At 42.1% G+C, this 17,552-nt stretch overlaps 1 protein-coding gene across 2 annotated transcripts in view; it reads left to right on the top strand.

The window, feature by feature from the left end:
* The window catches only part of HESX1 (HESX homeobox 1), a 33,235-nt gene extending 15,979 nt beyond the window's left edge, over positions 1-17,256 (top strand). Inside the window, exons 2-5 of one of the 2 annotated variants that reach the window (XM_029600924.1) lie at positions 15,225-15,307; positions 15,549-15,751; positions 15,980-16,081; positions 16,380-17,256. In XM_029600924.1, the coding sequence (XP_029456784.1) occupies positions 15,225-15,307; positions 15,549-15,751; positions 15,980-16,081; positions 16,380-16,478 (487 nt within the window). In that variant the 3' untranslated portion in view covers positions 16,479-17,256. Of the gene's footprint in view, positions 1-13,995; positions 15,308-15,548; positions 15,752-15,979; positions 16,082-16,379 lie in introns of those variants that run through there. The other variant, XM_029600925.1, reaches the window with a different exon arrangement.
* The last annotated feature ends 296 nt before the right edge of the window (positions 17,257-17,552 follow it).

The following is a 17,552-nucleotide window of genomic DNA, read 5'->3' as shown; positions in this document are numbered from 1 at the left end:
ATTCCGTGTCTCTGGGAAAAATGTTTAGTAAATGAAGTCCTAAAGTTGCAAAACTGTTTTTGTTGTTATTGTGTGAATGTTCTCTCAGTGAGGTAGGGTTACCAATTGGCTCCAGATTTTCACGACAGGTAGATCCAGTCCTAGTTTTACCCCATTGCATGTTGGGATTCTGATTTCCCTATTGCATTCCAAAAGAAAAGCAAGACTATACATATCTGCATGCAGGGGAGTAAAACCAGGACTGGATTAACCTGTCCTGAAAATCTGAAGCCAGTTGGCAACCCTATAGTGAGGCCTTGGGTTCAAGAATTGGAGGCAGGGGGCTAAATTCATATGTCAAGGAGGGGCCAGAACACTGGGTTTTAGTTGCCAATGTTATATACTGTAGAACAACCTTAGTATTAAATGTATTCTGTGAAATCTTGTGCATCAGTGCTGAAAAATAATAATTTTTTAGCCTACATCCATATATACATCATCATTATCATTTATTTATGGTATGCTATTCCAGCCAGATAGATCAAAGTATGTTACAATTAGAGAATCAGTTACGTTGTAGAGACTTACAGTGTAGATAGCAAAGGTAAGAAATTCCAGCTTAGGGCATGGCAAAAAGGAGCTGAAAGTACAGGGAATAAGAATTGTACAAAGCACAACATGGAAACACAAGTTAATGTCAAGAGGCCACAGAGGACAGGAGCTAGGAAAGCAGAGAAAAGAGTTGTATGGGTATATCAATAGCAACAAATATCAACAACCAATGATAATAAATATGTCCAATAGTTAATAACTCATGCTAATAATAGTGGCCGATAACAATGCAGAGTATAGTAGCAGTGGCATCAAGGTTTAAATCACGTGGAATTCTTGAGGTGGAAACTGAAACATTTAAAATTCTAAGTCATAGTGGACCCTATTTTCAAGAGATGTTGTACCATGTGCACAAAACTGATGTTACGATCCTGTTCGCAGAGCCCATCCTGCAAGCAGGCCCTCCACTCACCACTGGGCCGGCTCAATGCTGCAGGACCTTTTCTTGCGGCCTAGGCCACCCCCGGACTGTCGCTGCCGCTCCTTGCAGCCCGACGCCACCTTACGTGGCAGGAGGGGCCACCGGTGTTTCGTTGCGGCAGGAGCTGCTGCCGACTTCATCTTCACGGCCCCGTGCTGCCGCCAGGATTCTCTCTTCGCGGCTGGGAAGCCGCTGCCGACTGTCTTCATGTGGCCCTAGAGCCGCCGCCACTGACTTCACTCTCTTTGCGGGGTGGAAGCTGCCGCCAGGATACCTCTTCGTGGTCCTGGTGTAGCCGCCAACTTCCTCCATCTCCCGGGCTCGGCTAGGCGCAGGCGCGCCTCTCTTCTTCATTTAAAGGGCCAGTGCCGGGAAAAGCCCGCGCCCTCACCGGATGATGTCATCAGTCCTTGTCCTAGTCCAGCCCTATAAAAGGGCTCAGCTTCACTTCCTCGGGGCATTCAAATCAGGTTCCATGGTTATCCATGTTCCTCTTCACCAGTCAAGGTCTTCCATGGTATGCTCCTGCCCAGATGGTTCCGTGTTCCATGTTCTTCACATTCCTGGACTCCTTTGCCTGATGTTCCTGGTCTTGTTCCTCGTTGGAACTCCTTCGTCTTCTGTTCCTTGTCCTAATGTTCCTGGTCCAGAAGTTCCTGATGTTCCATGCTCCGTGTTCCAGACGTCCTGGATGGTCCTGGTCCTGGTCCTGATGTCCTCGCCTCCAGCTCTTCGTCCAGCTTCCAGGTTCCTTGCTTATCCACCTTTCCTGGTATGCCACCATTGTGGTCCATGACCAGCCCATGGGGGGGGGGCTGTGTAGGGCGCCTCATGGCTCACGGCCTGTTTTCATGTCTGCAGTGCAAGTCTCCGGAAGGCCTTTGTTTTTAATGCCGAGGTCTGTTCCTGATATCCGAGTTCCGAGTTTTGAATCCTGAGTCTTGAATCCTGACCTGGTCTTCGGAGTACCTTGTGCCTGCTTCCGTCTATGCCCAAGACTCTGCCAGAACCTGCTCCATTTCAGTGTGTTCCACGACCAGCTACAGGTGGCTGTGTAGGGCGCGCCTCGGTGCAGGCCTCTCCTGAATCTTCGACATGTTTCCAGTTCCAAGTTCCACTATTTCACCTGGAGTCTGCTTCGTTTCCGGCGTGGTCTGCAACCAGCCATGGGAGGCTGTGTAGGGCGCGCTGCAATGCAGTACTCACCCAGTACTAATGCCTGAATTCTGAATCCTTGCCTGAGACTTCCAAGTTCCTGAATCCTTGTCTGAGTATTCTGAGTATCCTGAGTCTTTGTCCGAGTCCTCCAAGTATCCTGAGTCTACTTCCGAGTCTTCATCTGAGTCTTTCAAGTATCCTGAGTATTCTGAGTTACAAGTTCCATGCTTGTCTTGTTCCTGCCCTCAGCCTCCGTATGGCCTCAAGCGGCGGGTCTGAAAGAGCTACCGAGTGGCCAGAGGGCTACTCCTGAGACCAGCATTGCGTTGCTGGGTCTCACTGGTGCATGTAGGTCCAGTGGAGGGCTGAGCCTGCCTTGTTCCAGTTCCTGATGTTCCTTGCCTTGTTTCTGATCCAGCCTTGTTCCTGCTCCGCCCGTGCCTGTACACACTCACCTCCCACGATGTGTCTTGGGGTTCCGTGCTGTGGTCCAAGGGCTCACAATCTCCTTGGAGCAGGCGACCGCCCCTCCGCTTTCGCAACAGGACTCGAAGGCCCCACGGCCTCAACAATTGAAAACACTCGGTGCAGTGGCTCTGCTAAACTTTTTTAGCTGAAAGTTGAGTTAATCTAACTGTGTAAGAAAATAGGGAAAAGTAACTAAATTAATTATTTAGATTTCTTTTCCAAAGCATAATATCCTTCTGCAGTCGTGTGTGTGTGTGTGTGTGTACATACATTCTCTATGTTAATCTTACCATTTAATTGAATGTGATGCTCAATGTACTCATGAAGTAGGGGGGGACCTAAAACAGTGCAGTGCTGTGTTAAGTGTACAGTGATAAAATTATTTCTGTAACTCTTTATGATTTAGCACAAGCTAGTCCATACGCCTTATTTATCTGCTGTCATCTGAATTGTGAATGTACAGTATGAGTTTATTTTATTTATTTAAAAAATGTCTAGACCGCTTATCAATCTTACTAAGCGATTTACAATAAAACATTCATAAATAAGTCAAATGTCTAAAACCATCTAAAAAACAAATAATCATACATCAAAAGATATTATTAAAAACATTTTTAATTTTGCTTTTTGGCACTTCAAAATGGATTATATTTAGGTACTGTAGGTATTTCCCTTTCCCCACAGGGTTCACAATCTAAGTTTTGTACCTGAGGCAATGGAGGGTGAAGTGACTTGCCCAAAGTCACAAGGACTAGCAGTGGGATATGAACCCTCACGTCCCTGGTTAGTAGCTCACTGCTCTTAGCACTAAGCTATGCCTCTACTCAAGAGAAGAAAATGATATCATATATGATATAAATGTTGAATATAAAACATCGTGCTTTGCATTTCAATACAGAACTGCACTCCATAATTTTGTAATATTCTGCTGTAAGGATTTAATCTGTCATTTATCAGAGGAAATAGATGCGCTTTCATCAATTTTCTCAACTTAAGAAGCCATGGTCCAGGTTTGATAAAACCTGGTAAATTATTCCAACTAGTTGGCTCTTGGACATAAACAAGGTCATTTTGCACTTCATCAAGTCTTTCTTGTTTATGTTTAAATATTTGTATTATTTTAGAAAAAACAAATACAAACATCTCCTAGGAATGGTAAGACCTTATCCATTACCCAGGAATGCAATTGAAAAACACTCAAATTATGAACAGAGTATATAAAAAAGACAAAGAATTGTGTTCCCTCCCTCCCAAGTCACATCCTCTGCCCTTCCAATATTCAATATTTATTGTTGTGATTATTATCCAGTGGATTCATCTTATATTGTGGATATATCATTAACAATCCTACTGTGAAGTACATGTGGCAGGGATTGTAAATGTTGCGCGTCTCGGCTGCGTTGGTGCCACAGTCGGGCCTGCTCACCTCACGCTGCCCTCTATCAGTTCTGGCCTTGCCGCAGCCGCCAGCTCCTGACATCCCCGACACTCTCCCCAGGCGTCCTCGGCCTCTTCCACGCCACAGGCCTCTCAGCGGAGCTCCCATAGGGGCTCCGCGTCTTCCATCCCGGCCCCGCCCCTAGGCGCATGCACGGCCGACGTCGCTGACTTTAAAGGGCCAAGTGTGGGAAACCCGGCTCGGATGCATCCCGATGACGTCATACAGCCCCAGTATATAAGGCGAGGCTCTGTCCCCAGAACCTCGCCTTGCAATCGGGTTGACACCTCGGTGTTTCTAGTTTACCTGTTCCTTGTTCCAGCATCTCTTTGTTCCAGTGTCTCCATGTCCCGTGGTCCTCCATGTTTTCAGCATCTATCTTGTTCTTGCTCCACGTTCCCTGGTAGTACTCTTCGGACTGACTCTTGGTACTGACCCCTACTTGCCTGACTACGATTGACCACTGCCTGGACCTGACCTCTGCCTGCCTGACCACGTTGACCGCCGTTTGGAAGTGACCCTTGCTTGTCTTGACTACGCTCGGACTGACCTTGGATTTAACCCTCACTTTGGATGACCACTTCTGGACGGATATTCTGGCTTTGACCCTTGCGCTTTACTCAGGCACCCTCTTCTTGCCTTCTGTGACCACCAGACCTGCCTGCTTGGACTCTGACCACGGCCTTCCTCTGACCAGACCCACAGGCACTGCCTGTTCCGCCCAGAGAGCCATCTTGAACTGTTTCCTCCCTGAGGCCTCTGGAGTCTCCAGTACAGGTCTGGTTCATCCTCTCTGCATCAGCCGTGCACCCTTGCTCGTGGTGGGCACAACTCGCCCTCTGAGGCCCACTTAAGTCCAGGCAGTCCGGGTACCCAAGGGTCCAACCTGCGGAAACCCCGGACTGTTATTGGCGAAGCTCCAGCTAGCCTCTGTCTCCTTGTGTGCTCCGCCTCCTGGTGGCAGGCGCTCTCTGGGTCCGATCAGAGGGCCATACCAATCCTGCACCAGGCCAAGGGTCCACCTCCAGTGCAACAGTAAATACATGTTTCACACCTTCAAGAAAATAGCCTTAGTTTTCAAGAGATCACAGATCACAATATCCTTTTCCATGACACATAAGTGAAATACAGCTTTACGTATTTGAGTGATGATAGGCAGTTCCGGTGTCAGCCATCTTTGCAAAATTGTCTTCTTTGCAAGTAACACTACCTTCCTGCATCATAAAAACTGGTACAAAAGGGCTCTGTGCTTAAATCAAACAAAATATAATCTGCAGACTAGGTATACAGGATCCAGTAATAGAGAAAATATATGTGAGGACTTTCCACCAAAATCTTGGATTCAATCATATGCCCAAAGCTAATGACCAAGAGTCCCTAAATTATTTCCACACTTCATACAGAGATCTGATGCAGCCAAGCGCATGTCCTTGGCCAGTTTCTGAGAGATATAGTAACAGATGAGAAACTTATATTGAGTCTCTTTCAAGTCCAGATTACTAGTTAAATGTTGAATATGCCTAAAACTATCCCTATAAAATCTGACAGATAAAGTAATGGTTAAGTCATCCTGGAGCAACCTCTCTGATGAATGTTGAATCAAGCCACGGGAATACACACTTATTAAAAAAGGTATAAAACCCCCGAGAGAAATCCGCCTGGTCAAAAAGTTCCAACAAAAAGCTTTTATTTTCAAGTAGCAATTCCTGCTTACTTAAAGAACCAGCACAATGTCTCACCTGCAAGTATGCAAAATAATTGTTCCATTCTATCTGAAAAGTATCTTGTAAATCCTGGAACTAACCATTTAAACATCATCTCCAATAATGTGCCACATTGTCTCAAGGCCAAGGGTAGCCCATCTTGCAAAGACCTTAGATCTTACTCCTGGCTGAAAGTTCAAATTACGCACAAGTGGGAGAAAATGAGAAACTCTATATGTAAATTTTAATTGCATGCATAACTATCTCCATATTTCTGATAAAGGATATATTATTACATTCTGCTGCAATTGCACTGGGATTTTAGGGGTATAACTATGCAGCAAATATCTGAGATCTAACGGATACACTAATTCTTGCTCCATTTCCCAGGGAGTATAAAACCTCATGTTCATCACCCAATCTCCCACATGCCATAGTAAACAGGCAATATTGTACCACCGTAAATTTGCCAAACCTATTCTCCCCTCTTTCCACCACCCCATCAAAGTATGGAATGCAATGCGTGGTTTCTTATGCTTCCATAGAAATAACCTAATCAATGCCTCAACCCTTCGAACTTCTTGTGCTGAAAAAAGATTGGTAAAGTTTGCAATAAATAAAACCATTTTTGCAAAATTACCATTTAAAATAAATTAACCCAGCCAACCAATGAAAGGGGCAAGTCTCTCCAATTCAATAACAACTGCTTAGGGTCTTCATACAGCCTTGTATAATTTACAGTGTGTAGTTTGGAAGTATCTTTACAAATGGTTATACCTAAATCCTTAATCAAATCTTCAGCCCATTTCATAGGAAATGACTCTCCAAACTGAGTCACTATTACATCTTGTAATGGCAAGGCTTCTGACTTGTGAAAGTTCACTGTAAGGCCTGCCAAAGAACCATACTCTTCAAATTCCTTTAAAATTTCAGTAAAAGAGGGAACTGGATCAGTAATATGAAGAGGTATGTCATCTGCAAAGGTGGCCAATTTGAAATGACAAGCAGCCCGGGATTCAATGGGAACTCCTTTTATACCCAAATTTGTCAAAATTTTCCTAAGTAAAAGTTCCAATGAGAGGATATAAAGGGCAGGGGACAATAGGTATCCCTGCCTGGTACTTCGACCTATGGGAAATGGCTCCGAAAGGGATCCATTCACTAAGACAGAAGCTTTGGGTTGTCTATATAAGGCCTTCACTGAAAGTAAAAAGGTAACCCAATATTCCATAACTCTGCAACACTTCTAGCATAAATGGCCAATCTACTGTGTTGAATGCCTATTCTGCATCAAGGCTTAAAACCAGAGAGGGGATGTGGCACCATCGACTAGCTTCCATTGAAAGCACCAATCTACATATATTAATACCGAATATCTGTCCTTAACAAACCCCACCTGGGAGTTGTTAATCAAAGCTGGTAAAAATTTAGCTAGTCTGTCTGCCATTGCTTTGGCAACTAACTTGAGGTCAAAATTCAACAGGGAGATTGGACAATATGACTCTGGGTAATGAGCATCCTTTCCAGGTTTCAATATAACAGTAACATGAGCCATGTTTGAGAAACAGGGAGGCGTTTCATTAGTTATCAAATCTTCTACCATGAAAGTCATAGGCAGAACAATTTGGTCCTGCAATAATTTATAGAATTCAGCAGGGTGACCATATGGACTGAGGGATTTCATAAGTTGGGCCTTCTTAATATCCTCCTGAAGATATGCAACCATTATCATGGCATTTAGTTTTAATAATGGGCAAACCTATTGGGCAAACCTATTGTCGCTAAGCATCTGCGTATAGCATTAACATCGCTTGCTTGAGCCAAGTATAACTTTGTATAGTAATCTATAAAAACTTTACATAAATTGGAATTTGATTGTACCATCCTAACCGATGATCCCCTCATAGCTGTAATGAAATGAGTTTTCCCCCACACTTTGACTATGTTTGCCATTAATTTCCCAGCTTTGTTCCCATAATGAAAACATGTATACCAAACCTTTCTTGGCTCTCTGATGAAATAAAACATTAAGGGCAACCTGAGCTTCCAAAAAGTTTGCTTTTGTAACCTTGGTAGGATTTTGTTCATATGTTCTCTTTGGTTTCTGCATTTGACTTTCCAAATTTAAAATATCCCTATTAAGTGCTTTTCGCTTAGCTGCCATATATGAAATTATTTCCCCTCTTAACACCGTCTTAGCCTTTTCCCAAAAGAGCAATGGCTGATCTTTATGTCCCCCATTTGTCTCTAAATACACCTCCTTACACTTTTTAAAATAATCACGAAAGAACTAATCTTTATATAAATAAGCTGGGAATCTCCACAATCTTTGAGAAGCCACTGGGCGGAATCCCATCAGAGTAACCCAAACCACAGAATGATCTGACAGGGAAGCAGGTAATATTTCCTCAGCACTCACTAAAGAGAAAGAAGCATCATCAAACAATAAATAATCTAAATGGGAACACATATATCATGTGCCCTTAACATGTGTGTACTCTCGAGACGAAGGATGAAGTATTCTCCAAATATCCACAAAATCAAATTGATGACATAAAAGACCCCCAGTAATTTTTTCTCTTTACTCTCGGAACTCAGAGATGTCTTTTCTAAAGTCTGATCTTGCAGGCAATTAAAATCTCCACCCACTAATAGGGTAGACTGTGCTTGATCTAAGAGTGTTTTATACATTTTTACAAAGAAGTTATGATCATGAACATTGGGGCTATATAGGATATACAACACTACAGGGCGCCTGCATAAAGTGCCTATCACCACCATATACCTGCCTTCAGGGTCCTTAATAATCTTAGTTGCCTGAAAAGGTATCCTCTTCCCTACTAAAATTGCTACCCCCGCTTTCTGTGTCCCTGATTGAGAAGAATAGACTTCCCCTACCCATTTTCACCTAAGTTTCACATGCTCATCTTTCAAGTGTGTCTCTTGTAAGATCACAATATCTGCTTTTGCTCTTTGTAAGGCTTGAAGGACTTTATACTGTTTGACTACTAAGCCTATACCAACCACATTCCAAATAGTATATTGGATTGTAGAATTGCTCATCACTGTTCAGAAAAGATATGAAACAACATTACAAAAGTAGCAAAGTCCTCCAGACCCCCCAGCTAGGCCTAGAGTGTCCAAAAACATAGGATCACATCCACCAACTAGAAAGATGCCACTGAATCAATTTTTGCCAGAAGGAACCATTTCTCCACCTCATTAATCCCCTGTTTTCCCCTTCCCTCTTCCCCAACCCCATCCAATTGTGATGCATTTACCCTCCTGTTCTCATTCCCCCCTCCCAACCAATTCCCTACAACCCATAAAGCCATTCCCTTGTCTAAAGGTAAGTTAAGTCACCTTGATGTGAGAAGGGAACCCCACTCACAGTCTCACTCTCCAAACTCAGAACTAAGAAACAGCAAGCACCCATAAAGCAGACCCAAAACATATCCCATGATGACTGCTCAAATGATTCAGGCAACCCATGCAGTGGAAGGAAATCAATGGTCAATAAAGATTTTTTTTTTTACATCAGTATTCTGTCTTATTACACTTCCCTATAATCCAATCTCAATACAATAAGAAAAGTAGAAATGTATATGGTCATAACAATCATAGCATTATATAGGTGCAAACCATTCTAAAGCAAGTGAAACACCATACCCAAGAAAGGGCGTAACTATAAAAACAACCTCCGAGTAGAATCATCAGTCCATGTTGCGCGAAGTCAAGTTTATTATAGGAAATATTTTTAACACAGTTTACATCACTGTGCCCTGTGAATCAACTAAACAAAACTTTCTTTCGAGGAGCATTGTAGAAGAAATTCGAGCATAGATGAAATGCTCATTCTCCATTTAGTCTTCCTTCCTCATTACCTGGATAGCATGACGAAATCAAAATTATAAACTGGGAAGGCCTGCTCTTCTCAAGCCAAGCAACTCACTTGTAATCTGCCGCTCTGTCAGAAACAACAATCGGATCACCACCCAATTTTAGTTTCCAGGTACATTTAAACGTCAAACTTCACTGTAAACCTTGAATTCACAACAAATCCAAATAACAGCCCTGAACAGGAGCCAGGCCTGTGGTACACGCAAAAATTGCCGGATAGGAAAAGACCACAGAGTATATGTGAGCATGCCGCCTGGCATATATGCAATTTCTAAAGAATGATAAATCTTCTCAATACCGAACATCTAAAGCAAATCTTGATCAGCTACCAGATTCCACTTAGCTTAACTAGTAGCAATCTCTGGCATGTGTTGCTCCTGAGTAAGTCCCACGATGACAAAAATATGAACATTTCTTATTCAAACTCCGACCCTTTTAGAAAAACTATCCTATAGCTCTCTAAGGTACTTCGCTGACCTTCTCATTAGTTCAAGATTGTCCCGATGTCTCCAGGTTCAGCATGCTTACAAATGCTTGTACATCCGCCACAGAATCATAAATTATAGTTTGATTCCAGATACTGCAAGTAAAACTGGACATTCAAAGCAACCAACTTGGAGCAGACCGGTGCAAAGGATTTGCGTTTGGCTGATACCATTGCTGAATAATCAGGGAAGATTAAGATATGTGATCCCTCATATTCAGGAGCTGATTCTTTTGATAGAGCTGTAGTATCTTGGTCTTATGGGCAGAATTAAGTAGTTTCGCCAAAAACAGGCGCAGTTTATTTCCTGCCATTTTCCCACTCCCTAGCCTGTGTACAAGCGTGATTTTACCTTTGCGGTAACCAAATCTCCAAAATCTGTGCTATCTCGGCATCTGGGATCGATTCCAGGAGCCCATGAAATGCAAATTTCCCCTCTGATACCTATTTTCAAGATCTTCGAGTTTCTTCTCATATCTGCTCACAAAGGTCTGCAAGGCCTTCATTTCTCTCCAAATCACATGCGCAATCATCCAAGCTCGATATTCGATCCTTTGCTGCTTGTAGACACTTAGAAGAATCCAACAATTTATTATAAATTTTTTCAGATTTGTCCACAAGTGTAAGGGCTACAGCCTCCGATATTTCCTGCACACCATGATCTTGTTCTTCAGAGGGAGAAGGTGAAGAATATATTGCAGCCATTTTCCCCAGTCCAGCTTTCAATTTGTCCTAAGAATCGGATGTACTCGCAACCACCCAGTTTTGTATATAGATAGTGTCTCCAATAATCATGTTTTGCTTGGATTATACTACAGTTTAAGTACGAGTTGGGAGTGGGGTCCCGAAGCAGAAGGAAACATGTCCTTTCCCTTGCACTACATCACGTGACTCTCAGTCTTTCTTGTTTAAATGAAGGAACACATAATAAACCTTGGGATTCTGATCTGAGACTCCTTATGGGTTGATAAAAGTTAATGTCACATTAAAAATTGGGGGAGCTAATCCATTCAAGCCCTTAAAAAAAACAAAAATAATATTTTAAACGTTTTATGCCAAATTAATGGCAGCCAGTGGAGCTTGATAAGAACAGAGGTCATATGTTGACTAATTGAGATACCAGAGATTATGCGTGCTGTGAGATACCAGAGATTATGCGGCATTTTGAACCAATTACATTGCCCATAAGGTGGGATAGGGCAGTCCCAGATACAAGGGATTACAGTAGTCAAATGATGAGCACACAAGAGTATGCATTACAGTAGATCATCTTCATTTACAAATGGATGCAATCTTCGTAGAAGATGCAGCTTATAAAAGGTGTGTCTCACAACTTTGGATACCTGAGTTAAATGATCAGTTTGGTGTCCATGATAGCACACGGGTTTCATGCTTGCATTTTGTTTATTACATTTGATTACCTGCTTGTAATGAAAGACCTCAGAGCAGATCACAATAAATCACATAAAATAAACTCATACCGCATAAAATATTCCCACCTCCCCCTACATAATAAACCAGCACCTCAATCCCCCCTCCAAAATCCCTCCCCCTCTCCTTAATCCACTATCCACCTCCCACCCACTTACATATCCCACTCAACAACCATACAGTTGTCCACTATTGCTCTCAGGTTTTTATCCCAGTCAAGATTAGTAACAACCAATCCAGTATTTAGCTTTCCCAGTACTGTGGCCTAAATCAGCTTGACCTGTGGACTGCCAACAGTCTCCAGCAGCATTTCTGCTGTTCCACAAAGTAACGGTGATTGCCCAAGGATGAGGAGGAAGCAATACCTGCACTGCACCCTGCATCACAACCAGCAGAGACTTCTCCTAACCCTCCCCTTCTCCCCACCCTGTGGCCTTTCTTTTTTCCAGTTGGAACAGCCCTGAGGCCCCATCTCTAGGAAGGGAGAGGCTGAATGTTAGTGAACCGATGACGTGAGACTGAGTCCGTTTCTGCTCTGCTCACAGACCCAGCCTCCCGGAGGGGATGGGGGCCACCACGAGAGTGGAGCAGATGCTGCCTCAGTCTCATACTGATTTGTTAACATTCAGATGTGGCACTTTCTGCCCTCACAGAGAATAGCTTTGGTACTAGGAAGAAAAGTCCACAGGGTGCTGGTATTAATTGTAGTAGTGCTGCTGGCGGGCTGGGGAAAGGGAGAGAGTAGGGTGGATTTCTTTATCATTATTTTTTTAATGAGCAGGTGATGGCTGACTAATGGGCCGATACAGTAAAGTGCGCTCCAGCGGAGCACACTGTTAGCCCGCGCGTTTTCGACGCGCTATTTTTACCCCTTATACAGCAAGGGGTAATAGTGCGTTGAAAATGCGCGGCCAATCCCCCCAAAACTAATAGTGCCCGCAACATGCAAATGCACGTTGATGGCCCTATTAGCTATTCCCCTGTGATCCAGAAAGTAATGCCTGACCAAAGGCAGGCGTTAATTTCGGCCGGCACCGGGGAAAAACTGCTTTTCTGTACACCCTCTGACTTAATATCATAGTGATATTGTTGGAGGCCCCAAAAATTAAAAAAAATTAAAAATCAGCCCACGGCCCGTGGGTTGGAAGATGGACGCTCAATTTTGCCGGCGTCTGTTTTCCGAACCCATGACTGTTAGTGGGTTTGAGAACTGACGCCAGTAAAATTGAGCGTCGGCTGTCAAACCCACTGACAGCCGCCGCTTCTGTGAAAAATGAGGCGCTAGGGACGTGTTAGTGTCCCTAGCGCCTCCTTTTACCGCGGGCCCTCATTTGCATGCGGGCCGATACTGAATCGCGCGCACAGGAGAGTGGCCTGTGCGCCCGTTGGGAGAGCGGGCGCTCGCCGGCTCTCCTGCGCGTCTTTCTGTATCAGCCCGTAAATAGGGAAGGGAAAGAGAGAGGAAGGTATTTTTTTTCAGCGATCATCTGGTGGCAGGCTGGGAGGGAGAGGAAGGTTATTTTTCTTTTTCCAAGAACAACACTGTTGGCTGTAATTTAAGGAAGGTAACAAGCTGGTCCCTGGCATACAAAAGGTTGAGAAGTAGAACACAGGCCTAAGTGACTCTCCATGTACTGATCCACAAGGCCCTCTACTGCTAATGAGCTGCCTGTTGCCACACCCTCCTCTCTCCCCTCCCCCTCCCATTCCTTTCATTACTGATTCTTGAAGAAGGTCTCTGATCCCTCTAGTACTGTAACAAACCAGAGCCAGGAACAGCACAATTCAATTCTTTGGAAAGAGATACTATCGGGCCGATAAAGTAAAATGCACGGGAGAGCCGGCACTCCAAGGCGAGCGCCCACTCTCCTGATGCACGCCCAGGCCACTCTCCTGGGTGCGTGATTTTGTATTCAAACGAGGACCCGCGGTAATAAGGAGGCGCTAGGGACACTGGCGCATCCCTAGCACCTCCTTATTGGCAGAAGCGGCGGCTGTCAGCGGGTTTGACATTACCGGCGTCGGTTGTCGAACCCGTTGACAGCCATGGGCTGATTTTTTTTTTTTTTTACGAATTTTTTTATTTTTGGGGCCTCCGACTTAATATCACTATAAAATTAAGTCGGAGGGTGTACAGAAAAGCAGTTTTTTCCTGCTTTTCTGTACACTTTCCTGGTGCCGGCCGAAATTAACGCCTGCCTTTGGGCATGCGTTAATTTTTGAGAGTAAAATGTGTGGCTTGGCTGCACATTTTACTTTCTGTATAGCGCGGGAATAACTAATAGGCTCATAAACATGCATTTGCATGTTGCGGGAGCTATTAGTTTTTGGGGGGGTTGGACTTGCAGTTTCCTCGCGCTATTACCCCTTAATAATAGCGTGTCAAAAACGCGAGTCCAGATGGGGGCTAACGGTGCGCTCAGCTGAGCGCACCATTCTTGGCCTGTGTGTTAGGTGGACTCTCTGGTAACAATGAGGGGGGGGCAAAGTGAAAGGTGAAGGGTTACACCTATAAATTATTCTCCGCAACAATAGATAACAGAACACCATAAAATGTAGGACTTTCAATGTTTGATAAAATATATTTTATTTTTAAAATGACTGGTTCATTACAGTGACTAACAAACTACATGTAAAGGCTTCTTTTAAGCATCTCACATATTTTTTTTAAACTTGCCGTTTTAGTAAAAAACAACACACACACACACACACACACAATGTATTTTGTTTTTCATGTTTTCAGAGAAAAATGCTATGATTTGTTTTCCATGGCAGTCTAATCATTTATTAATAAAAGGTAAATAAAATAACTACACTGTTTATTTACAAAAAAATAGTTGGCACTGCTGTTCCTGTTCAGTAAACCAGGCATATGCGAAACAGTTCCATTGTGCTTTTAACAACAATGCCACCCTAGTGCAGTGTGCCACATGCCAAACAGTATTGTTTACTCCTTGACCACATACACTATTACATATGCATATGAAGAAAGGAGGCATTTTCATCAGGATTACCTTAATAGCATTAAGAGATTATTTTTTTTAATTTCCTTGGAAGAAAACTCACTTAAACAAGATTACTTATTACTTGACTGGTTTACTATAACACTGCTGTGTTTAGGTAGTTGCTGTCCAATAGAGTATAAAGTAGGAAAAAAATATGATGTTATACATTAGTGATTTCTTATAAAAGGAAAATGCTATATTTGTGCATAGCTTCTTTTGAGAAAGTTAAGTAGATGTTCTGGTTAGGAAAGATAACACTTTTTGTCCCTCTAGGTGCTCCCCCTGGTGTCGCCTATTAGTTGGTAATTACTAGCAAACAAATAAACAATTAACTCCTTTCGCCTCTTGGTGGAAGTCTTCATTGAGATGCTAAAACTTTGTAATGAAAGATTTTAATTAATGACGTTGTAAACCCAACCCCCTTGTCAACACAGCTATAAGGAGGGCCTGCAAAAAAAAACAAAAAAAACCAACCAAGTACATGAACTGGAGTGCTGCAGCAGATAAGTGAGAAAATGACAAGCGCGTCTGTTTGTGCAGCCACTACAGGGAAGTCGCCAAACATGCAAAAGGGGATCTGTTTTGTGGGGAACAAACCCTCACACTGTTCCTTTTCTATTGAAAGCATTTTGGGATTAGACAAGAAAAGAGACTGCGCTCCAGCTTTAAAGCCATATAGGCCATGGTTGGAACCAAGCTTCAGTACAGGTATGTCACCACTTTGCAGAGCAATATATATACATAGTGGCATGGAACACAAATGTAGGAAGTGCACAACACAGGTGCTTACGTATGAATTAAACACATTCATAAGATTTGTTTCATTCCTATGTGATGTAGGAATTCATTCTATTTTTACACTGTCATTTCATTTGAAATGTTGTATAACAGAAATGTATGTGATGTAATTCTATTACCTGTTTGGGGTTTTTTCCCTCCCTGTTTTTAGGGGAAGATGCCAGTAACTCCTGCCTGCACATTCCCATCCTATCTTATGAAACCCCTTTTTTCCATACTGTGAGCTATACAGTGCCCAGCGAGAGAATTGTGCCCTATGAAAAATATTGCTCAGCTCCAGAGAGACTGTCTTACAAAAGAGAAATGAGTTGGTACCGAGGCAGGAGACCAAGAACTGCTTTTTCAAGAAGCCAGGTTGGTATCCCACCTCTCTGCTTGTAAAATGTATCAAAGCTTATTACTCGGAACACATTCCACATAATCTAAAGTTCATGATGCATGTGCCCCATACATGACATTTTTGAAACCAGAGAAACAACATTTGTAATATGACCTTTCAGGGAAATACTTTTTCTTCAGTGAATTGCATCTTCTTTTTGCTGTTTTAATGCGGTTGCTGAACCACCTGCCTATTTTCCTCAGATTGAAATGCTGGAAACTGTTTTTCGAATGAACTCCTATCCCGGCATTGACATAAGAGAAGAACTAGCACATAAATTAGATTTAGATGAAGACAGAATCCAGGTAAGTTTCTTACTTGTTAATAGTTTGCCATTTTTTATAAACCTCTTTGGCACTCTCATGGAAGCAGGACTTATGCCATATATGTTGGGAATGTCCTTCGATGGACAATGACATTGATGCCTCAAAATATCACATTTTGACTGGAAAAAGTGTATTTTGTTTATTCCCTCCAGTCCAGTTTCATTTTTGTTTCCTATGACCTATCATTCGGATACAATGCAATGTTTGGAAAGTACTGCAGATAGAAGCATCATCCATTTCTGAAGGATGATTTTTTTTTTCTTTGCTTTCATTTTAGATTTGGTTCCAGAACCGCCGTGCTAAGATGAAAAGGTCACATCGTGAATCTCAGTTCCTAATGGTGAAAAACACATTTACCACAAAACTGCAAGAGTAGGGAAATGTGTGGAAGTTCTTATCAAAAGGTTACAATCCAATCAGCAATAATTAAGGACACGGTTCTGCTACTTTTCCTTTTAGCTGCTAAATTCCATGACGTAATATGTTCTTCCTTCAGCTGTTGATTATTACTAGAGTGTTTATGTGGATAATGGTTAGCAAAAACATGATTGTTTTATGTAGTTCTTTAACATTGTTGGTGTCATACAACTGTGCACTTTTGTAATAAAAACAAAATATTTAAAAAACTGCAATTTTTTAAATAAATATTTTGACACAATATTTTTCAAAGAAAAATAAATGTGTCAAAAATGATTTTTAAATTTACACCTGTAAAATTTATATTAAAAAATGTAATCTTTTATTTTTTAGCATACCTTTATGTAATATTGAGGTGAGCCCAATGTACCCCAATATAGGTAAATGTAGAAATTCTTCTTCTAAGTTGTTAATGCAGTTTTAGCTTATTGGAAAGGCCCCTTGTATATAGCATAAAATACAATGCATGGTATGTGCTATGCTTAATATATAGTACTGATATATTGCATAATTTACTTTCTAGTAGTATTTCTCTTACAGTTTCTGCTGTATGCCTGAAAATGTGGGTGAAATAATGATTCCATGGGCCAATATAGAGCCAGAATCGGCAGTTAAATGTTTAAGATATGAATATCATATACACATTTGTATGAAGCAGGGTTTAAATGCCTTTGGCTGGTTTAATCTAATAGGTTTAACGGTTAATGGCTTTCTAATATTTGCTTGGATAGCTCCGTATGACAATACTTTTTTTTGGGGGGGGGGGGGGGGGGGATGTGTGTTCTCTTTTTTTTTTATTATTCTTCAGACAAAAAGAACTTAGTTTTTAGATTTGTTTCACACTCATATTTGGTATGTTATTTGCTGCAATTCTTATGTTGCAGTTCTAGCTACAGCATTCAAAGAACATGAAAAAGTAGCTCAAGCTTATAATAATAAGATGATGTTGGAAAGAATCTGTGATTATATGAATGAAATGCACAGTAAAATAATAAAACAAAATACTGTTTAGATAATTTTTCTCAAAAAAATA

This window comes from Rhinatrema bivittatum, chromosome 4, assembly GCF_901001135.1.
Source record: "Rhinatrema bivittatum chromosome 4, aRhiBiv1.1, whole genome shotgun sequence".
Taxonomy (NCBI): domain Eukaryota; kingdom Metazoa; phylum Chordata; class Amphibia; order Gymnophiona; family Rhinatrematidae; genus Rhinatrema; species Rhinatrema bivittatum.
Note: the sequence above shows the minus strand (reverse complement) of the source record. Positions and strands in the feature narration are given on the sequence as shown.